Source organism: Jaculus jaculus, chromosome 2, assembly GCF_020740685.1.
Source record: "Jaculus jaculus isolate mJacJac1 chromosome 2, mJacJac1.mat.Y.cur, whole genome shotgun sequence".
Lineage (NCBI taxonomy): Eukaryota > Metazoa > Chordata > Mammalia > Rodentia > Dipodidae > Jaculus > Jaculus jaculus.
The window spans coordinates 213,829,675-213,852,063 of NC_059103.1; the positions used below are offsets into that span (position 1 = coordinate 213,829,675).

The 22,389-nt window shown below is 54.8% G+C and overlaps 2 protein-coding genes across 5 annotated transcripts in view; one reads left to right on the forward strand and one right to left on the reverse strand.

The window, feature by feature from the left end:
- Oplah (5-oxoprolinase, ATP-hydrolysing) overlaps positions 1-19,439 on the forward strand; it is a 40,880-nt gene extending 21,441 nt beyond the window's left edge. For 2 of the 4 annotated variants that reach the window (XM_045144429.1, XM_045144428.1), the window contains exons 2-27: positions 9,809-10,032; positions 10,105-10,296; positions 10,751-10,850; positions 11,361-11,484; positions 11,569-11,764; positions 11,843-12,008; positions 12,114-12,252; positions 12,341-12,408; positions 12,542-12,807; positions 12,964-13,076; positions 13,166-13,336; positions 13,537-13,674; positions 13,763-13,901; positions 14,149-14,261; positions 14,467-14,618; positions 15,253-15,413; positions 15,497-15,598; positions 15,674-15,848; positions 17,418-17,602; positions 17,698-17,844; positions 17,932-18,066; positions 18,214-18,363; positions 18,466-18,623; positions 18,699-18,859; positions 18,960-19,057; positions 19,260-19,439. In XM_045144429.1, the coding sequence (XP_045000364.1) occupies positions 9,809-10,032; positions 10,105-10,296; positions 10,751-10,850; positions 11,361-11,484; positions 11,569-11,764; positions 11,843-12,008; positions 12,114-12,252; positions 12,341-12,408; positions 12,542-12,807; positions 12,964-13,076; positions 13,166-13,336; positions 13,537-13,674; positions 13,763-13,901; positions 14,149-14,261; positions 14,467-14,618; positions 15,253-15,413; positions 15,497-15,598; positions 15,674-15,848; positions 17,418-17,602; positions 17,698-17,844; positions 17,932-18,066; positions 18,214-18,363; positions 18,466-18,623; positions 18,699-18,859; positions 18,960-19,057; positions 19,260-19,406 (3,920 nt within the window). In that variant the 3' untranslated portion in view covers positions 19,407-19,439. Of the gene's footprint in view, positions 1-3,746; positions 3,766-9,033; positions 9,235-9,808; positions 10,033-10,104; positions 10,297-10,750; positions 10,851-11,360; positions 11,485-11,568; positions 11,765-11,842; positions 12,009-12,113; positions 12,253-12,340; positions 12,409-12,541; positions 12,808-12,963; positions 13,077-13,165; positions 13,337-13,536; positions 13,675-13,762; positions 13,902-14,148; positions 14,262-14,466; positions 14,619-15,252; positions 15,414-15,496; positions 15,599-15,673; positions 15,849-17,417; positions 17,603-17,697; positions 17,845-17,931; positions 18,067-18,213; positions 18,364-18,465; positions 18,624-18,698; positions 18,860-18,959; positions 19,058-19,259 lie in introns of those variants that run through there. The other 2 variants (XM_004656410.2, XM_045144430.1) reach the window with 2 other exon arrangements.
- On the reverse strand, positions 19,124-21,818 carry LOC101610324 (sphingomyelin phosphodiesterase 5). Its single transcript, XM_004656312.3, has 7 exons — positions 20,791-21,818; positions 20,632-20,704; positions 20,246-20,386; positions 20,085-20,174; positions 19,933-19,996; positions 19,701-19,836; positions 19,124-19,630 (listed from the first exon to the last, which is right to left on the reverse strand). The coding sequence occupies exons 1-7, from the start codon at positions 21,613-21,615 to the stop codon at positions 19,526-19,528; spliced, it is 1,434 nt and encodes a 477-aa protein (XP_004656369.3). The 5' UTR covers positions 21,616-21,818; the 3' UTR covers positions 19,124-19,525.
- Between the last annotated feature and the right edge of the window lie 571 nt (positions 21,819-22,389).

Here is a 22,389-nt window from a genome sequence, read left to right on the forward strand (position 1 = left end):
TTTGAGAAAGGGAAAGAGGCAGAGAGGGAGAGAATGGGCATTCCAGGGCCTCCAGCCACTGCAAATGAACTCCAGACACATGTGTGCATCTGGCTTATGCATGGGTTCTGGAGAGTTGAACCGGGGTCCTTTGGCTTTGCAGGCAAATGCCTTAACCACTAAGCCATCTCTTCAGCCCGGCTTCTGGCTTTTTATATAGGGTCTGGGACCAAGCTTAAGTACTCAGGATTGAGTGATAAGTGCTTTATCCAATGTGCTATCTCTCCAGCCCCCAAAAGCAGGTTATTTATTTATTTATTATTTGTGTGTGTGTGGTGTATGCATGTATATATACCTATGTGGCACCTCACATGATCACCTTGGTCAATGTTCACTCACTTGCAATGGCCGGACAGGAACATAGGACATTGTTATTTTAAGCTGGAGTCTCTTTCTGACCCCAAAGCTTGCTGGTTTTTTTATTTGTTTTGTTTTCTGAGGTAGGGTCTCATTCTACCTGGAATTCCAGGCTGACCTGGAATTCACTATGTGGTCTCAGGGTGACCTCTTGTCGATCCTCCACCTCTTCCTCTTGAGTGATGGGATTAGGGGCATGCACCACCATGCCTAGCCCCTGCCTTTGTTTTTTTTTTTTTTTCCCCTGAGGTAGGGTCTTACTCTAGGGATGACTTGGAACTCACTCTGTAGCACAGACTGCTCTTTTTGTTTGTTTGTTTGTTTTCCCTGAGGTAGGGTCTTGCTCTAGCCCAGGCTGACCTGGAATTTACTATGAAGTCTCAGGGTGGCCTCAAACTCATGGCAATCCTCCTACCTCTGCTTCCTGAGTGCAAGCTGCTCTTGAACTCACAGTGATCCTCCTACCTCTGTTTCTTGAGTGCAGGAGCTAAAGATGTGCACTGGGCAGTTTTATTTTTAATATTTTTATTGCTGGACATGGTGGCACATGCTTTTAATCCCAGCACTTGGTAGGCAGAGGTGGGAGTTCAAGGCCAGCCTAAGACTACATGGTGAATTTCAGGGTAGCCTGGGCTAGAGTGAGACCCTACCTTGGAAAAATTTATTTATTTATTTGTGTGTGTGTGAGAGAGACAGAGAAAGGTAGATAGAGTGAGATGATGGGATCACCAGGGCCTCTAGCCACTGCATATGAACTCCAGACATGTGTGCCATCTTGTGCATCTGGCTTACCTGGGAACTGGGGAATCGAACCTGGGTCCTTAGGCTTTGCAGGCAAGCACCTTAAACATTAAGCCATCTCTCCAGCCCATAGGCAGTTTAAAAAAAAAAACAACTTATTGTTGTTTTGTTCTGCTTTTGCAAGTCCTGGTAGATTTTCCCCTTCAGAAGGGGAGCACTGGAACACTGAGGTGCTTATGTGAGTTCTGAAGCTCAAACTTGAGTGGTCTTTCAGCCCTCCTCAGGTCCTCTTGCTTGCACAGAAAGCGCTCTTTAAAACAACAGCAACTGTAACAGCAAATGCCCTTCGTGATGACACCATTTTCATCCCAGTACTTGGGAGGCAGAGCTGGAAGGACCTCTGTGAGTTTGAGGCCAGCCTGAGATGACACCGTGAGTTCTAGGTCAGCCTGGCTAAGAGTGAGACCCTACCTTGAAAAAACCCCACAAAACAAACAAACAAAAAACAAAAGAGGGCTGGAGAGATGGCTTAGTGGCTAAGGTGCTTGCCTGCAAAGCCTGAAGACTCAAGTTTGATTCCCCAGGACCCACATAAGCCAGATGTTCAAGGTAACACATGTGTCTGGAATTCATTTGCTGTGGCTAGAGGCTTTGGCACACCCATTCTGTCTGCCTCTTTCTCTCTTTTATAAATAAATAATTTTTTTAAAAACAGGCCTGGAGAGATTGCACTTGTCTGCAAAGTTTAATTACCTGGGTTTGATGCCTTAGTACCCACGTAAGGCCCGATGCACAGAGTAGCACATGTGTCTGGAGTTCGTGTGCAGCAGCTAGAGGCCCTGTGTACCCATACACATGCACTGTCTCTCTCTTCAATAAGTAACTAAATAAAGAAACAAATAGGTCTGGGAAGACAGCTCATTGGTTAAAGGTGCTTGTTTGTAAAGCCTGGTGGCCTGGGTTCAATTCCACAATACCCACATAAAGCCAGATGTACAAAGAGGCACATGTGTCTGGAGTTTGCTTGCAATGACAAAAGGCCCTGGTCCACCCATACTCTCTTTCTCTCTCTGTCTGTCTCTCTCAAATATAGATGTAAAGAGGTCTGCAAAGATAGCTACTAAAGGCGCTTGTTTGTAAAGCCTGCTGACCCAGGTTCTGTCCCAAACCACCCACATAAGCTGGATACAAAAAGTAGCACAGCCGGTCGTGGTGGCACATGCCTTTAATCCCAGCACTTGGGAGGCAGAGGTAGGAGTATTGCAGTGAGTTCGAGGCCACCCTGAGTCTACATAGTGAATTCCAGGTCAGTCTGGGCCAGAGTGAAACCCTACCTTGAAAAACCAAAAAAAAAAAAAAAAAAAAAAAAAAAAAGTAGGGCAGCCGGGCATAGTGGCACATGCCTTTAGTTCCAGCACTCTGGACATGGAGGTAGAAGGATTGCCAGGAGTTCAAGGCCACCCTAACACTACATTGTGAAGTCCAAGTTAGCCTGAACTAGAGTGATCCCTACCACCAAAAACCAAAGCAGCCAGGCATGGTGGTGCACACGTTTAATCTCAGCACTCGGGAGGCAGAGGTAAAGGATTGCAGTGAGTTCAAGGCCACCCTGAGAGACTACATAGTGAATTCCAGGTCAGCCTGGGCTAGAGTGAGACCCTACCTCAAAAAACCAGAAAAAAAAAAAAAAAGAAAAACAAACAAACAAAAAGTGGCCAGGTATTTTTTGTGGTGTTGGTGGGGTGTCTCCTCTAAGGTACCTGGTATGAGGGTGCTAGCTGCACCCTCCAAGTGATAATTCTATTCCCCTCCCAGCAGGCCGTGTTGGATCAGGTCACTGCTGACTGGTTCACCTCTGCTTGCAGCCCATTTCTGTGATTTCCAATGTGATTATTGGCTTAGCTGCCTCCTGTGCACTGACCTGCCTGGTCACTGCTGCCACTGGGGAAGAAGCACTCCTACCATGCGTGGAAGGGCCAGTGTCCACTCTCCCTGAGCCCCTTGGTGCTGCATGTCCACTGGGCTCAGTTGCCCAGATCCATTACCTGTCATGGACTCCAGGGGCTATGGCCAGGGGCTAGGTGGGTGGCGGAGTGCCTGAATCTGCCTGTGACATACCTGAGTCGGGTGGGGGTAGCTTCTGTCTTCCAGGAGCGGCTTCCTGGAAGGAACCAGAGGCTTGAGGCATGTCTAAGCACTACTGGTAAATTCAGGCCTCAGCACTGAAAATCAGAGGTTGGCTGAGGCTCATTGCAGTCCATCAGGATGGCTGACCTTGGCCCTGAAGTCATGGAATGCAGGGGCAGGAACAGCTGCTGACCTCACAATGATAGAATCTGCCATTGCTTGCCAGCCTGCTAGCCACTGGCCAGCCACCGTGCCTGCTGCTGGGTATGTCCCTCCTCAGCAGCTATGAGGGTCTGCGGCAGGAGATCCGGCGGCTGGCACAGGAGAATGAGGAGTTGCGGCGGCTGGTGCAGCTCATCCAGGAGAACCAAGAGCTGAAGCTGGTCCTTAGGAACAGGAGCAGTAGCCTGGGCTTCTGCAGCTCCAGCTTCCTGGCAGAGGTGACTGCTGGTCCCCGGTTGCCCAGGCGCAGGACCATCAAATTCAAAGATGCCGAGAGAGGTGAGCACTGGCCACCCTCATCCAGCTTGTGCCCGGATTGGACGAAGTCTTTGCCAGGTGCTGCTGGTGGGTGAAGGGTAGGGGGTGGAGTGGGGACTCTTGGTACTCTTGGCAACCTGTGCGGCAGGGAAAAAGTGACATCTCTGAGACAGTAACATCGAGCAGAGCTGGGGTGAATGAGAGCCGCCTGGGGGGGGGGGGAATGTCTTGTAATTGGCAGGAAGCCCTTGAAGTAGCATTCTGCTCTAAGGCTGCGGTCTGACGCAGAGAACCAGCCGTGCTTTACAGGGTGAGGGAGTGTTGAGAGCAGACTCTTTCCTGGCCCATACTCTGGGCTTGCTGAGCTGACAAGGTGGTGAATAGTTCCACTTTGGTACAGAAGTGGCTAAAATCTTGGCCAACATAGGGCAGATAAAAGAGTGCAGGTTTGGTCGGCTGTGGTTGCACATGCCTTTAATCCCAGTACTTGGGAGGCAGAGGTAGGAGGATCGCTGTGAGTTTGAGGCCATGCTGAGACTATGTAGTGAATTCTAGGTCAGCCTGTGCTAGAACAAGACCCTACCTCAACAAGCCAAAAAAAAATTTATATATATATATACATACATACATATATATACATACATACACACACACACACACATACACACATACATACATACATACATATATATATACATACATATATATATATGAAATATAATTTTTTTTCTCATTACTAGAGATAGAACCCAGGGTCTTATATCTGCTAATGAAGTATTCTACCTCCCTTGAACTACATTAATACCCCCCCCTTTTGGCACTGAGCACCAACCACAGGGCTTTGTGCTTGCTAGGCAAGTGCTCTTCCACTGAGCTAAATCTCCAACCCTATTCTTTATTTCGAGACAGTCTCTAAGCTACCATGCTAGCCTTCAATTCTGTAGCCCAAGCAGGCCTTGAGCTTGTGATCTTTGGCCTCCTGAGTAGCTGGGATTACAGCCTCTGGGTGTATTTTGAAAGTTGAAGTAACAGGGCTTCTGGCATTTGGACATCTACAAGATAAGAAAGATGTGAGGGACTGGAGAGATGGCTTAGCAGTTAAGGCACTTGCCTGAGAAACCTAAGGACCCATGTTCTATTCTCCAGATCCCATGTAAGCCAGATGCACAAGGTGATGCAAGTGTGCAAGGTCGCACATGCACACAAGATAGCACATGCATCTTGAGTTCAGTTGTGGTGGCTGGAGGCCCTGGTGTGCCAATTCTCTCCCTCTCTAGTTCTCTTATTTAAAAAAAAAAAAAAAAAAAGCAGTGCGTGGTGGCACATGCCTTTAATCCCAGCACTCGGCAGAGGTAGGAGGAACACCGTGAGTTCAAGGCCATCCTGAGAGTATATAGTGAATTCAGCCTGGACTAGAGTGAAACCCTACCTCCAAAAACAAAAACAAAAATACAAAAAAAGAGAGAAAGACACGAGCATAACTTGTATATATATTTTACATACGTATTGCAGCTCTGGAGGGGAGAGTTGTTTCTGGAATGGGCATATTTGGAGCTGACTGTTGGGGCTTTGGGAAGGATCCGGCCATGCAGAACCCAGGGGAGATGAAGGGGCAGATAGGGTGCATCTCTCCATCCCTGGCCCTGTCTTTCATAAATGCAATGGGACTGTGTGACGTTACCAAGGGGAAGCCTGTAACCACAGAAGGGAGCCACCCGGCATACCAGCACCCAGAAACAGCGATGAAGATTTGGTAAGGCATATGGCACGGTGTTAACCAGAGGCAGGAGTGGGGATCAGGCTGGTGCTGGAGGGCTGCACGTGGGACCAAGCACTGGGTGGTCAGCCTGTGCTGTTCTGCCTTGGAGCAGCTTTGGTGGGGAGGGGTCAGGAGACTTTGGGAAGAAGTGGGAGATGAACACCCTGGGGGGGTCCCTAGGTAGAAGAGCCACTGGGGTGGTGCTGCAGGGGTGTAGGTATAGGGCCTGTTGCAAGTTCCCTTTGCATGCTGGGGCAAAGCACCTGACCAAAAGCAGCTCATAGGAGAGAAGCAGTTTATTTTGGCTTACCGTCTCAATGGCAAGCTCCATGATGGCAGGGGAAAGATGGTAGATTAGAGGCTGGACATCACCTATTTGCCACAGCAAGCAGTAGAGTGAGCTGGGTTCTAGCAAAGGGGAGTTGGCTATAACACCCCTAGGCCCATCTCCAACAACACACCTCCCAAATTGCCATCAGCTAGGAACCCAGTGTTCAGAACACATGAGCTTTCAGGGGACATCTGATTCAAACCATCACAGGGCCTCTGAAGGATATCTTTTTATTTTATTTAATTAATTAATTTATTTGAGAGAAAGAGAGAGGCAGATAGAGAATGGGTGTGCCAGGGCCTCTAGCAACTGCAAATGAACTCCAGACACATGTGCTACCTTGTGCATCTGACTTAGATGGATACTGGGGAGTTGAATATGGGTCCTTAGGCTTTGCAGGCAAGTGCCTTAACTGCTAAGCCATTTCTTCAGTCCTCTTGAGGATATCTTTATGAGCTGACAGAAACCATCTTTGGGAATGAAAATGGGAGAAAAGGGGAAGCCAGAATGGTGCCTGTGGGTAGTAAAGACAGTAGTGGGTAGGGGTGGGGTGGGGTTCCATGACCTAGGCACCAATTGGGAAGTGGGGAGTCCTGTTGTAGCCTGAGGTGTAGTTCTGAGCCTATGACCCCAACACACAGCCAGTTCATCAGCATCATGGCCTCCTAGGCCCAAGGAAGCTTTGAGAACCAGTGGGGCTCACATCTGGCTTGGTGCACTAGGTGAGGCCCATGGGCTCAACTGTCTTCCCAGCTTCCAGCAGCTCCTTTGGAGCCGCGTTTGTGGAGGCGCATCGCCACATCACAGGGCCAACAGTGCCCGGGCCTCCTCCTCCCGGTGCTACAAGGCGCTACAAGGCTCCAGATGAGGTCTTCTGCTGGGGCTGACCCAAGTTCAGTTATGGCCCACCTTGCAAATACCCTCACTTCCAACTAGAAGTTACAACTGAAGCTCCTTGGAATCTGTCTGAGCGATGCTGGCCTAACAAGAGTCTGTTTTGTGTGTGTGTGTGTGTGTGTTTTCCTGTGCATAAGTACTTGTGGCATGGTGTGTGATGTGTGATGTCGTATGGCATCTCATTTGCTCCTCTGCAGCCAGTGTGCCCCTATAGTGGCCAGGGTGAAATACCACATGTCCTGCTCTATTGCCTTTCTGTCCCATCCTTTTATATTTATTTACTTTTAAATATTTTTCAAGGTCCCATGCTGACCTGGAATGCACCTTTCCAGTGCTGGGGATTAAAGGCATATACCACCATGTCCAGCTTCCCATCTTTTTTAAAAAAACACATATTTTAATTTTTTTTTTTTTTTGGTTTTTCGAGGTAGGGTCTCACTCTGGTCCAGGCTGACCTGGAATTAACTCTGTAATCTCAGGGTGGCCTTGAACTCACGGCGATCCTCCTACCTCTGCCTCCCGAGTGCTGGGATTAAAGGCATGTGCCACCACGCCCGGCTACATATTTTAATTTTTAAAAATTGTTTTAGTCTTATTTATGTATCTATTTATTTATTTGAGAGAGAGAGAGGGGCAGAGAGAGGGATAATGGGCACTCCAGGGCCTCTAGCCACTGCAAATGAACTCCAGACTCATGTACCACCTTGTGCATCTGGCTTACGTGGGTCCTGGGAATTGAATCGAGGTTCTTTGGCTTTGCAGGCAAGCGCCTTAACCACTAAGCCATCTTTCCAGCCCCTTTTAAAATATCTATTTATCTGAAGGAGGGAGGAAGAGAGAGAAAGAATGGCCATGCTAGGGGCTCTTGCCACTGCAAATAACTCCAAACACATGTACCACTTTGTGCATCTGGGTATGGGGGAATCTAACTCAAGTTAACAGGCTTTTCAAGTAAGCACCATCTCTCCAACCTCATCTTTGTTATGAGCCTGATTCCACAGCTGGAGGGCTCTGATGATTATATGATTACTGGGTCTCTGCTCTCATGTGGACTGGGGGTTACAGGCACGTGTGGTCATGCCCAGCTATTTATTTTTTATTTTTTTTGGCTTTTTAATTTAATTTAATTTTATTTTTTTAATTTTTATTAACATTTTCCATGATTATAAAATATATCCTGTGGTAATTCCCTCCCTCCCCACCCCACACTTATGCCCAGCTATTTACATGAGATCTCGAGAATCAACTTTGGTGCTCTCTTGCTTGCATAGGAAGCCCACATAACCACTTGGGCCATCTCTCCATCCCAGGGTCTGCTTTACTGTGATTCGAGCTCTACAGAGGAACAGCAGAGAACCAACTACCTAAGAAACCAGCCCTGATCTCTTTCTGCCCTCTTCAGCTGTGGTTCTCCTTGTCCTGGAGCTCCCTCCACTGAAAGCCCACTTTCCCTTCCTTTGGGCTGTGGCCACTTCAGTCCTGGGCAGACACACTAGAGGGAGGAAGTGATGGGGAAGAACCCATCTTTTTTTAAAATTTAATTTGATTTTTACTTATTTAATTGAGGGGGGGGGAAATGGGCACACCAGGGCCTCCAGCCACTCCAGATGCATGTGCCACATGTGCATCTGGCTTACATGAGTTCTGGGGAGTTGTACCTGGGTCCTTAGGCTTTGCACGCAAGTGAAGTACCTTAACCTCTAAGCCCTCTCTCCAGCCCAGGACCCCGTGCTCTTATCTTGTGAGGCTCCCTGACAACAGCCTGGGGAGTGGGGAACGTCAGCTTCAGGTTAGGTGTGTTGATCATGGGGGGCTTGTGTGGGGTGTGTGTGCAGGGGCCCCTGCTACAGCAGCCATCCAGAACGCTGAAAGGAGGGTGTTTTTCCACGGTGTGCGAGGCCCTAGCCCCCACTCCTCCACATCCTTTTATTCTTCTTTTATTATTCTGGGTATGGTTTCCCCGTCCCCAAACTGTCAGAACCAGGGGGGAGTCCTGAATATATCAGAAATATTGTTACTGTGGGGTGCAACCATTACGTTGCCTTGGGGCACATGGAGGTAGATGTCGCGGGCGCCCGCGCCCGGTGACCCAGGACCTGTGCCAGAGTGCGGTGGCTGGCAGAGCCAAGGTGCCCTTGATGCAAAGCGCTGGGTCCGCCCTTAGCTGGCCGGATCACTTGGTCCTGCAGCCATTGGCCTGCAAGGAAGGAGGTACCCGGGACAAGCTAACTCTTACGCAACCCAGAGGGCCAGACGGGCTGGGACCAGTCCTGCGAGAGGGCGGACACAGCAAGCTCCTCCCCAGGTGAGGGCAGGGCCTGCGGGAGGAGACCGAGGGACCTGGAGCAGCTTGCACTAGTGGGCTCCGCTGAGCGCCCCGCACCCCGCACTGCTGCCGGCTCTCCTCACTTCCCTCCCAAGGATCCGGTCCTTGTTTCCTGGCTTCGGCTCCCGGTGGTTGCATAGGCTCTGCCTGGTCCCGGTGGCCATAGGGCCTTTGCGGGTAGGTTGTGCAAAGCGGGAAGGGGAACTCTTCTTACCTGCCCACTCCAACTCAGGTGCCTTTTTGGGGCGGGGTGGTTTTCGGAGGTAGGGTCTCACGCTAGCTCAGACTGACCTGGAATTCACTATGTTGTCTTAGGGTGGCCTCGAACTCACGGCAGTCCTCCTACCTCTGCCTCCTGAGTGCTGGGTTTAAAGGCGTGTGCCACCACTGTCGGCCCTCACGTGCCTTTTCATGCCAGACGAACCCAGGCTTCGGCAGCCCAAGAGCTCCCGTGTCCAGCTATCCCTGCAGCCCCACTCTGGGCCTTGGCTGCCCCTGGGCTCTGGAAACTTAGGTCATGGGAGCCCAGGGCTGACAGGCTTGCCTATCTTGCTCTCGCCCAACTCTGACTGTCCTGTGAGCCGGGTTGTGCAGCACCTGCCCAGCCCAGAGCTACCACATGGCTCTTCCCCAGTGTCCCTCCTAGACTTGGAACTCACCCACTCCCTTCTTCCCATCCCAGCCTTTTCCCAGAGAAGCCCTCCTTACACGTGATCCCCAGGCCACCCCAGTAACAGCTTCTCCTATCCAGTTCTCCCAGTGCTACCGGCTGAAGAGCCCCTGCAGGACTCCAGACTCACCACCATGGGCAGCCCAGAGGGGCGCTTCCATTTTGCTATAGACCGTGGTGGCACCTTCACAGATGTCTTTGCCCAGTGCCCAGGAGGGCATGTGCGGGTCCTGAAGTTGCTCTCAGAGGATCCTGCCAACTATGCAGATGCACCCACAGAGGGCATCCGTCGCATCCTGGAGCAGGTGGACCAGGGTGGAAGAGCGGGATGGGTGGGGGACCTCAGTCAGGCCTGACACTGACCTTGTGGTCCCCAGGAGGGTGGTGTGCTGCTGCCTCGAGATCGGCCACTGGATACCAGTCGCATTGCCAGCATCCGCATGGGCACCACAGTGGCTACCAATGCACTGCTGGAACGACGGGGGGAAAGAGTGGCACTGCTGGTGACACGGGGCTTCCGAGACCTGCTGCACATTGGCACCCAGGCCCGCGCAGACCTCTTTGATCTGGTGAGCTCCTGTTCCATCCAGGTTTTAGATGAGCTTGCACCCCACCCCTCAGACTTGCCAAGGCCCTATGGGGAGGGCTGTGAAGCAGTGATGACCAAGGCCACCAGTTGGATAAACAGAAAGTCTCTGGACATTATTTGTGCCCCCATCCTCAGAGTGGGCATGTGGTGCCCTATTCCTGCTAATACCATCCCCTATCTTGGATCCTTGCCAGTCCAAGCCAGCCTTGTCCAAGACTATGCCCACTCCTGTTGGGTTCATGGAAGAAGCTGCCTTGTAGGTGTGGAGTCATTGGCCCTCCTCCACTCAGCCCCCTGGGTGGGCCTTGCTGGACCATCTTGATTATTTCCTGACTCTTGTTGGTACACATCCCCTTGCCTGCACTGTCCTACTTATGCAGAACCCCACAGGATGCTCAGGCATAGACCTCTTCTGAGCCTCTGCCCACCCCCAGGCTGTGCCCATGCCAGAAGTGTTGTATGAGGAGGTGCTGGAGGTGGAAGAACGTGTGGTGCTGTACCGTGGCGAGCCAGGCGCCGGCTCTCCTGTCAAAGGTGAAGATGCTCGTGACATGTAGCATGATGTTCTGGGGGTGGGCGGATCCCAACAAAATTTTTATTTATTTATTTGAGAGAGAGGGAGGGAGGGAGAGAATGGGCATGCCAGGGCCTTCAGCCACTGCAAACAAACTCCAGGTGCAAGTGCCACCCTGTGCATCTGGCTTACGTGGGTTCTGGGGAATCAAACCTGGGCTCTTTGGCTTTGCAGGCAAATGCCTTAACCACTAAGCCACCTCTCCAGTCCCCAACAACTTTTAAAAAATATTTTATTTATTTATTTGAGAGAGAAATACAGGCAGATAGAGAGAATTGGTGCTCCAAGGCTCCTAGCTACTGCAAACAAACTTGACACATGTTTCATCTTGTACATCTGGGTTTATGTGGGTACTGGGGAATCGAACCTGGGCCCTTTGGCTTAGCAGGCAGGTGCCTTAACCACTAAGCCATCTTTCTAGCTCCTCCAACAACTTTTGACTGGTGGTGGTGGGGGACCTTGTCCTGTAGGCCGAACAGGGGACCTACTAGAGGTGCAGCAGCCTGTGGACCTAGGGGACCTGCGTGGAAAACTGGAGGGACTCCTGTCCCGGGGTATCCGCAGTCTGGCTGTGGTGCTAATGCACTCCTACACGTGAGTGAGGGCTACCTGCTGTGAGTCCTGGTGGGAGGTCTAGAACCTGGATGAGAGGCCAGTGGCCTTGGGTTCTCATTGTAGGTGGGCCCAGCATGAGCAGCAGGTGGGCACGCTGGCCCAGGAGCTGGGTTTCACACACGTGTCCCTGTCCTCGGAGGCCATGCCCATGGTACGCATTGTTCCTCGGGGACACACAGCCTGTGCTGACGCCTACCTCACGCCCACCATCCAGCGCTATGTGCAGAGCTTCCGCCGTGGCTTCCAGGGCCAGCTCAAGGTGAGGCCTCTCCACCACTTGCTCCAGGCCATGGCTGCCCTACTGCCCGGCCCCTCACTGCCACTTTCCCACTTACAGGATGTGCAAGTGCTCTTCATGCGTTCCGATGGTGGCCTGGCACCCATGAATGCCTTCAGTGGCTCCCGGGCCGTGCTCTCTGGCCCTGCTGGTGGTGTGGTCGGCTACTCAGCTACCACCTACCAACTGGAGAGTGGCCAGCCTGTCATTGGCTTTGACATGGGAGGTATGAGGGCCTAAATGAAGTGTCTGGAGAAGACCTGTCCACCAGGCTAGGTGAAGCTGGCCATGTGGGTTGTCAAGTGACTCCCTGCATCTTATCCCCCTCCAGGCACATCCACAGATGTGAGCCGCTATGCCGGAGAATTTGAGCATGTCTTTGAGGCCAGCACAGCTGGTGTCACCCTCCAGGCCCCGCAGCTGGACATCAACACAGTAGCTGCTGGTGGGGGTTCTCGCCTCTTCTTCAGGTCAGCTTCCATGCCTCCTGTGGGACCCTCCAGTTTTCACTATTCCCCCTCGCCATCCACCTCTAATTCCAGTCCTTTATCTCCCAAGGTCTGGCCTCTTTGTGGTTGGGCCAGAGTCAGCAGGTGCCCACCCAGGTCCTGCCTGCTACCGCAAAGGTAAGAACCAGCACCTGCCTTGCCAGGTCTCTTCATACTGCCCCAGGTCAACCCACTCCTTCAGCCCCATCCCTGATGCCCACTTCTGGCCCTGCCTCCAGCCTTCAACCCATGCACTGTGCCTACCTCCCAGGGGGTCCTGTGACAGTGACAGATGCTAATCTGGTCCTGGGTCGCCTCCTGCCTGCCTCTTTCCCCTGCATTTTTGGGCCAAGAGAGGACCAGCCACTATCTCCTGAGGCCTCCCGCAAGGCCTTGGAGGCTGTGGCCGCTGAGGTCAACAGCTTTCTGACCAGTGGGTCTCCCCCGGCTTCCCCACTGAGTTTGGAGGAGGTGGCCATGGGATTTGTGCGTGTGGCCAACGAAGCCATGTGCAGGCCTATCCGTGCACTCACACAGGTATGTCCACCTTGACTAACCTCCGCCTGTCTGTCCTACCCCAGCCCTGCTTCCTGCCCCACCCCTCCTGTTCAGTCATCCCAGTAGAGGCGGGAGGTGGGGTCTGGCCAGGGTAGGGTAGGAAAGACTATACACTGATCCTTCCTGAATCATCAGGCACGAGGCCATGACCCCTCAGCCCATGTGCTGGCCTGCTTTGGGGGAGCTGGCGGGCAGCATGCTTGTGCCATTGCCCGGGCCCTGGGCATGGACACTGTGCACATTCACAGGTGGGTCTGAGTGTGGGTACATAAGTGGGCATATGAACTTTGGCTTTGGGGGATGTCCCCTCACTGTTGTGCCACTCTCCTCTCTGTAGGCACAGTGGGCTGCTGTCTGCACTGGGGCTGGCCCTGGCAGACACAGTACATGAGGCACAGGAGCCCTGCTCCCTGTCTTACACGCCTGAGACCTTTATGCAGCTGGACCAGAGGCTGAGCCGGCTGGAGGAACAGTGTGTCAGTGCCTTGCAGGCCCAGGGCTTCAATAGGTGGGCTCGCAGGCCACCAAACACAGGGCTTGCATTAGACTCAACACCCCCTTGGAAGGCTTCCCACTGGACAACTCTGCAGATGGGCCTGGAGTTTTTAGGGCAATGGTTGGGGTGGGACCTCTGGACTCAGGGTGCCTGAGAAAGTGTGACAGACATCCTTGGGGCACTAGTTGAGTGTCCTCCTCTGCCTGCTGCAGGTCCCAGATCAGTACTGAGAGCTTCTTGCACCTGCGTTACCAGGATACTGACTGTGCCCTGATGGTGTCTGCCCACCAGCACCCAGCCACGGCCCGGTCACCCCGTGCTGGTGACTTTGGGGCAGCCTTTGTGGAGAGGTATGTGTGCCTTCTCCTGGGACCTCGGCACATGACCTGCTGGTCTGGTTGCCTTGTCCTGATTGCTCCCTTGGATGGGTGGCTACAGGTACATGAGAGAGTTTGGTTTTGTTATTCCTGAGCGGCCAGTGGTGGTGGATGACGTGCGAGTGAGGGGCACTGGTCGCAGTGGTCTTCAGCTGGAGGACACCCCTAAAGCCCAGACCGGGCCTCCTCGGGTGGACAAGGTTGGTGGCTCTGCCATGCTGTTCCACCCACATACATGGAACCTGGGGACAGGAGTAGATGGGGATGCCGTAACCTATTGAGGGACCCTGGGAAAGGAACTCTATAAACCCAGCTCACCTGCACTCTCTGCAGGTGACCCAGTGCTGCTTTGAGGGAGCTACCAGGAGCTCCCCATGTACCTGCTATATGTTGAGGGGCCCCGGGAAAGCTGCCCTATGAACCTAGTTCATCCCACACTCTCTGCAGGTGACCCAGTGCTACTTTGAGGGGGGCTACCAGGAGACCCCCGTGTATCTGTTAGGAGAGCTGGGTTATGGGCACCAGCTCCAGGGGCCCTGCCTCATCATCGACAACAATAGGTAGGCTAAAGCCTGGCTTGGGTACAGCCTTGGAGGGGTGAACTATGGGGCCCTTCGCAGGGGTTTTTCTGGCCCAAGTTGTAAGGGCCGGAAGGACTCAGGGTTTCACCATTGGAGGTATTGGCTTGGGGCTATGGGGGGGTCCCTGTTTGGGAGGTGGTTCTGGCCTAGCCCCTTGCAACCCCTCTGTGTCCCCTGTTCCTAGCACCATCCTGGTAGAGCCAGGTTGCCAGGCAGAAGTGACTGACACAGGAGACATCCGTATCTCTGTGGGCGCTGAGGCCCCCAGCATGGCAGGCACCAATCTCGACCCCATTCAGCTATCTATCTTCTCACACCGCTTCATGAGTATCGCCGGTGAGTGGTTTCCACTGTCCTCCTTGCACACCTGACTCTTGTAGTATAGGACTGGGGAATTAGAATATCTGAATTCTGGGCAAAGGTAAGCACAGGTGGGGTGGCTGCCAGCATTGGCTCTTGCCACATGTGGTCGGTGTGACCAGGTGGGTGAACTTTTGGTGATGGGTGGGCAGTGTGGCCTTGGCCCTGGGATGACACCCCTGGTGCAGGAGCAGGTCCTCAATAGAGCAAGCACCTTCTCATCAGGAGCCATGTGATCTGAAGCTATCTAGGGATAGAACCCATGCCACCGCTGTGAACCTATTGTGCAGACCATGGTTCAGACCATGGATTCTGGAGAACCCAGGGGCCTTGCCTGGGGACCCGGTCTTGTTGCACAAGGATAGAGGGTCAAGGGAGGCCTCAGGCTCTTTTTGGGAGCCCCAGGCAGGCTGAAAGGTGGTATACTTCCCGAAGGTTGAGACATACCTGTCTGCAGCCTTATTGCCCAGGCAGACATGCTGCCACCCTGGTCTTCCTAAGGGCACAGGAAAAACTGCTGGGTCCTGGGCTTGGTCCTGTATTTTTTTTTTCTGGGGCCATGTATGTGAGTGGTGGGGCCAGCGGGTGCCTGGTCACTGTGTGCCCCCAGAGCAGATGGGCCGCATCCTACAGCGCACAGCTATCTCCACGAACATCAAGGAACGCCTCGATTTCTCCTGTGCCCTCTTTGGGCCTGATGGGGGGCTGGTCTCCAATGCTCCCCACATCCCTGTGCACCTGGGTGCCATGCAGGAGACTGTACAGTTCCAGGTACGGTGAGATCCTCTCTCCTACCCCCCCCCTTGTCTGTGACCTTGCTTTTGTCTCCAAGGCACCTGTCTTCCTGGTTTCAGATCCAACATTTGGGGGCTGACCTCCACCCGGGTGATGTGCTACTGAGCAACCATCCCAGCGCAGGGGGCAGCCATCTTCCAGACCTGACTGTCATTACACCAGTAAGGAACACTGCTTTGGTTGTAGCTAGGGGCACAGAGGTGGCTGGTGCAGCTGATGGTTACTGTCTACTCTAGGTGTTTTGGCCAGGGCAGGCTAGGCCTGTGTTCTATGTGGCCAGCCGAGGGCACCATGCAGACATTGGAGGCATCACTCCAGGATCTATGCCCCCCAACTCTACTACACTACAACAGGAGGGTGCTGTCTTCCTGTCCTTCAAACTGGTCCAGGGAGGCGTCTTCCAGGAGGATGGTGAGTGGGAGTGAGGTCATGGCAAGGATCCAACAGGCTGGATTGCATGACCACAGCCAGGAACTAGCCTAGGCAGGATCCTGAGCTACAGTTTATCTGTCAGCCCGGACCTACGCTGAGGTGAGGAGGAGGTAAATGATAACTCATCTTAGCAGTTATAGATTACTTCAGAAGTGCAGAGGTGTCTACCTGGGCTCAGGTGGTTTTGTGGTGGGGAATTGACCAGGACCTCCAAAAGGCAGAGTACAGAAAGGGGAAAGGATCTATTTCAAGTAGGTGAAATCCACATTGAGTTTAGGGATTGCAGGATCCTACAGAGCCTTCTAGGCCTGGATCCGAGTCAGCAGGCAGTGGGGTAGCTGTGAGGGGCTTTCAGCTGGGCCTGGGCTGTCTGTGCACCTGCAGAGTGAGGCAGAGGCTGGACAAGGTGGCCAGGTGGGGCAGTGATAGTTGGGATGATGCTGAACATGAATGGAAGAAACACTCTGGGAACTGAGGATAGTCAGCTGATGGAACCGGGGGGAGCTGCGGGGCCAAATTTGGACAGCTGGAGGATGGACGCTCTGTATTGAGTGGCACAGACCAGCTGAGTCAAGGTAGGGGCAGAGGCATGGCGGGGTCTGAGAGCTCAGAGAGGCATCATCGGGCAAGGTAGAGGACATGACAGTGCACAGAATGAGGGTAACAAGAGTCGTGAGCTACTCTGGGTGCCACAGACACAAATGGGACGCTCGTGATCAGTTGGAGCTAAGGCAGGGAGGGTGGGTCATAGACAAACACAAATATATGGCAGAAAGTGCAGGATGCCTCAGAGAAGACCATGACCCTGACTGGAGGGTAGGGTAAGGCCCTGGGCTAGGCAGCACTGCTTGCAGTAGGAGAGGAGCTTTGCTCAGATCTGGGAAAATACAGGGAGACAGTTATGGTGGCCCAGACAGCTGCTTGATACTCTTATTTATTTTGGGTTTTCAAGGTAGGGTCTTTCTTTAGCCCAGACTGACCTGGAATTAGTCTCAGGCTGGCCTCAAACTCACAGCTATCCTCCTACCTCAACCTCCCAAGTGCTGGAATTAAAGACATGCACCACCATGCCTGGCTGCTTGAAGTAATGAAAGCCAATGATAGTGGGCTGGACTGGGGGCAAGCGGTGTGCCTGTGTGTGTGTGTGTGTGTGTGTGTGTTGGGGGGAGGTTGGTGGTAGTGGTGGTGCTGCTGCTGCTGCTGCTTTTTCTTATGGGAGAAGGGAAGAGGAGCCCAGAGAGGGCAGTAGATGAGTTTGCTAAAGAATGAGCCACCCCTCCCTCAAGGCACCTCCAGCTCCAGTGAGGTCATGGCCAAGTGTGCCCTAACATGCTGGGCCACAGGAGAGAGAAGGCTGAGCAGAAGGACTGAGTCTGCAGTCTTCGCAGTACAGGGGTCTTCAGCATACAGGAGTCAGCAGGGGAGGTGGGGAGCCAGTGGAAGGCCAGTGTGCGCACTCGGTGCTCAGCAGGGGTGTAGTGGGCGTGGAAAGATCACTGGATGGCTGAGTGTGTGGAGGGCAGCCCAGTGGTGGTTCTGTCCATCTAGCTGTCACAGAGGCCCTGCAGGCGCCAGGCAAGATCTCTGGCTGTAGTGGAACCAGGAACCTGCATGACAACCTGTCAGATCTCCGTGCCCAGGTGGCAGCCAACCAGAAAGGCATCCAGCTGGTGGGAGAGCTAATTGGGCAGTATGGTCTGGACGTGGTACAGGCCTACATGGGCCATATTCAGGTGAGACTGGGAACAGAGGTGCACGAGGCAGCCATTGTCTACCCCCAGGTAGTTGGGCCACCCTGAAGGTTATGGCTAACCGTTCTCCCTGCTAGGCAAACGCTGAATTGGCAGTGAGAGACATGCTACGGGCCTTTGGAACCTCAAGGCAGGCGCGGGGTCTGCCCCTTGAGGTGTCTGCGGAGGACCACATGGATGATGGCTCACCCATTCGCCTGCGTGTGCAGATCAACTTGAGCCAGGTCTGGAGGGCTCGCACAGCAACAGCGCGGTGGCTTCAAGAGTGCTCGCTGGGCTGTTGCTGATGGTTAGGCCTCTGCCTCCGACAGGGCAGCGCTGTGTTCGACTTCAGTGGCTCTGGGCCCGAGGTGTTTGGCAATCTCAATGCCCCACGAGCCATAACGCTGTCGGCGCTCATCTACTGCTTGCGCTGTCTAGTGGGTCGTGACATTCCACTCAACCAGGTTCGTATGGCGTGCTGCGAGGCCAATAGAAAAACCCAGCGGTGTGCATAAGGGAGAAGCCAACCTCACATGGGCTGAGCGCTGATGGGGCTGGGGAGGAGTGGAATCCAACCTCAGTGGTCCTCAGAGTCGTCTGCCTGTACACAGGGCTGCCTGGCTCCAGTGAGTGTGGTGATTCCCAGAGGTTCCATCTTGGATCCCTCCCCAGAGGCGGCGGTGGTGGGCGGCAATGTGCTCACGTCGCAGCGTGTGGTGGATGTCATCCTGGGAGCCTTCGGGGCCTGCGCTGCTTCCCAGGTGCGCAGGGAAGGGTGTGCCTGGCCCTAGGGGCTGCTAGGAGGCCGGGTGGGCGCAGGCAGGCCGGAGCAGGTACCCATGTTAGCCACCTGCTCCTGTCAGGGCTGCATGAACAATGTGACCCTGGGTAACGCCCGCATGGGCTACTATGAGACGGTGGCTGGAGGAGCGGGCGCAGGCCCAGGCTGGCACGGGCGCAGCGGGGTGCACAGTCACATGACCAACACGCGCATCACAGACCCAGAGATCCTGGAGAGCCGGTGAGTGGAGCCTGGGCCGGGCCAGTGGGCTGGGGGCGGGATCGCTCACCCATGCAGGGCGCCGCACCCCTGCAGGTACCCGGTCATCCTGCGCCGTTTTGAGCTGCGGCGGGGCTCCGGAGGCCGAGGCCGCTTTCGAGGAGGCGACGGTGTGGTCCGTGAGCTGCTCTTTCGGGAGGAGGCCCTGCTGTCCGTGCTTACCGAGCGCCGCGCCTTCCAGCCCTATGGCCTCCAGGGTGGGTAGCTCCCCAGCTGAACCTCTGCCTTGCTGCTCCCCGCTGCTCCTCTATCTCGGTCTCCTCACTGCCTCCCTGACATCCCATCCCTTGCCTGTAGGGGGTGAACCCGGTGCTCGTGGTTTAAACCTCCTGATCCGCAAGGGCGGCCGTACGGTGAATCTGGGTGGGAAGACATCTGTGACCGTGTACCCCGGGGTAAGAATGCATCCTGTGCTGCTCACCCCATACTCATCCCATAGAATGTAAGCAGAGATGCAGAAATATCAGAGACGGAGTTTAATTTGGCTCCCGAAGGGAAAGAGGCATACTGGCCTCTGTGGACCAGAGGAGTGGTTGACAGATGTCTCTTTGCTGGGGACAGCCACATCTGCTCTGAATCCCCTCCTTTATTCCACAGGATGTGTTTTGTCTTCACACACCTGGTGGCGGGGGCTACGGGGACCGGGAGGACCCTGCCCCACCGCCAGGCTCGCCCCCTCAACCGCCTGCCTTCCCCCAGCGGGGCAGTGTTTATGAGTACCGGCGTGCCCAGGAGGCGGTGTGAGTTCTCCACAATAAAGATCCTTTGAGTCGTCCAGTCCAGTTCTGAATCGGGTTAGGACTGCAAGGCCAAGCTCCTGCAGCTGGGCTCGTGGTGGTCTGTGTCACCTGCTGTGCCATCTTCTATGCGCTAATGTCAGGGCGCAAGGAAACTCGGAGCTTCAGCCCTACGGCCAGGTGGTCTGTGAGCCCTGCCAGGGCCGTACTGAACATCACCTGCTCCACCTGCTGGGGGCAGGAGTCAGGATCAGCCCGGTCTCTGCAGACAGGCACAGCAGTCCCAAGCGTTGGTACTTACTGGGTTCAGCAGGCCCCCGGGCACTCCCCTGTATGTGATGTAGTCCAGGCGCCTGCCCTGCCAGGGGTTAGCTGAGCAGCCTCTACAAAGGGGTCCTGCCAAGTAGCGTCGCCGCCCTTCCTCCTGCTCCAAGGCCCTGGGGGAAGGAGATTGTCACTAAGGCCAAGGCTACGCATCCGAGCTGACCTGCTCAAATAGCCAGCCCCTTGCTTCAAGGGCTCCACCAGCTCACCTCTTCAGTCTCTCCGGGGATCTCGCTACCGATTGGTGGAGCATGGAGGTGCTCAGCATAGTGCCTGTGAGGGGCCAGGGAGGTTGGAGTAAGTGGTCACCTTGGTGATGGGCCTGCCCCAGGCTACACTTCCTCCCTTCCACTCCACAGACCCAGGGCCCAGGGCTGCTCCTGCCGCTGTCCAAGCCTGCAGGGGTCCTGGAAACAGCTGAAGAGCTTGTGCCTCTGTTCCTTTGCATGGTCTGCAGAGGAAAAACAGATCTTGGTGGGCAGGGCCAGGCCTCTTGGGCAGTCCTGTACTACTACTTCTCACCTGGTGAACAGTTGTCAAAGTTTAGGTCACCCAGGAGCACGCTGAAGGCCACCACCTCACCACTCTGCTGGCTCTCAGCCTCAAACTGCTTGGCCCAGTCCAGCAGCAATGTCAGCTGTTTGCAGCGCAAAAGCCCATCCTCTGGGTGTTGGGGAGGAAGCAGGCTTTAGTCCAGTGAGGGGATCCGCACCCTTCCCCCCACACCGGGTCTTGGGCTGTGGTTTGTGAACCAACACACACACTCCTGGAAATATGGGATAGCTGGGCATTGAACAGACATTGAGAAATGGGCAAGCAAAGGTACTGGTGAGAGTAAGGGATCCACTGTTCACTAAAGAGAGGAGAGAGCCTGGCTACATTCCAACACCCCCCCCTGCAGGGCTCACCAACGGGTGCTTGTAAGTGTGTGCAATGCACATATCCTACCACGCGGCGCTCGTCCAGGATGCCCAACTGCGCCTGCAATACCACAGTCCCAGCTCTCCTTGCTGGTTGTAGCGCAGTACACCTCTCCCTGCTAGGGCCTATTAGCCCGGGGTTGGTACCTGGACGGACAGTAAGCCTTTGGAAGCCAAGGCGTCCTCGCGACAAGCGTTAGGGAAGCAACGGAAGTTGGCACGCAGCAGCGGGTATCGCGAGGCCAGTAGGAGCCCACTACCCAGCAGCTTGATGTAAGGCCCCCGCTGTAGGCCAAGCGTGCCCACGTCGTACAACACCGGGCCCAGATTGGTCGCTAAGAGGCGCACCAGGCGTCGACCTGCGCGGAGATCGAATACTTCCTGCAAGCACACGAAGTCCAAATCCGCAGGCACCGTGGCCATCAGCACCCCACCCAGCGCCCCGGGCAGCGGCTGGCTGCTCCCGGTAGCCCCGTAGAGTGACGCTCTTAGGCTGTCTGCCAGCACGGCGCCAATGGCCTTCGCGCGCTGCTGGCTGTGCGACAGGTTGCTGAAGCGCGCCAGCCCGTCAGGAAGAAGGCACAGATTGGCAGTGAGGAAGACGAAGCAGCGCATGGGCTCAGCAGTTGGGTGCCAGGGCTCGGGCGGCACCCAGCACAGTGGAGGGGTCTGGTAGCAAAAGGGGCGACGCCAGGCTTGTAGGGGCAGCCACAGAAGCAGGCCTGACAGCGCCAGGGGTATGCTGGCCACCACCAGCAGCAGTGCCACCCCGCTTCCCGCCACGGCTTTCAGACACCCCAGGCTGCTGGGGTGCGCCATCGGTGCCCAGAAGCCCAGCAACAGGTCCAGAGACCAGTAGGTGGGAAAGAGCATCACACGGGCCATGCTGTGGACCGCGTTCAGCACCGGGTGTGGGAAGGGCGAGGGCCGTAGGGCGTCGGGGGCCGGCGGCCAGTCGGGCGGGGATTGCATGGCACACAGGGCTGGCTCTTGGGCGGGGAAGGGACGCGGAGACTCATTCGCTTCCAGTGTGCTAGTCGAGTCGCCCACGAGTCCGTGTGAGCTGCAGGAATGTTCCAGAGGGCAAGGACTGGTGGCACAACCTGTGCGCAGAGCCGGTAAGGAGCTGGGTCGGGCAGGCCTGAGTTCCGGACGCTGGTTCGCACCCGCTTAGAACTTTGGGAAGAACAAAAAGGAAATGGAAGGGACCCGGGCCTCGCAGCTCCGCCCCAGCTCCTCCTTGCTCCGCCCAGTTCTCTTAGGCCGCGGAGGGGGGCGGGGAGCTTAGAGCCCCGCCCTACGCAGGGGAGATGTGGGGTGTTGGCGCACTTTCTGAGCGTGCAACTGCGTGGTGCTAATACTGCAGTGCGCACTACTTCCGGCTCCTCACCTCTCGGCCAGAGCACTCCAGAGAGGCAGGCACCCTCCTCCCTTTCTGTCGGGTGCCCGGTGCCAGTGTGCAAAGGCTCAATACCAATGACCTACAGAAGGTTGTGGCCCTGTTGCTACTACCCCAAGGAGCTTCCAGTTGGGGAAAGGCATTAGTTATACCTTTGAGGTCGCTTGCCTGGGCACGTGAGCGGAGAGGAAGCGAGCACCCATCCTTGCTGTCTGCATCTACAAGTGCCTCCTTAGTGCAACCTTTTTAAAAAAGTTAAAAACGGTGATTTTTGACATAGCATCTCATGCAGCCTAGGCTAGCCTGGAACTGTGTAGCAGGATGACACGCGTGTGCCATCACACCCG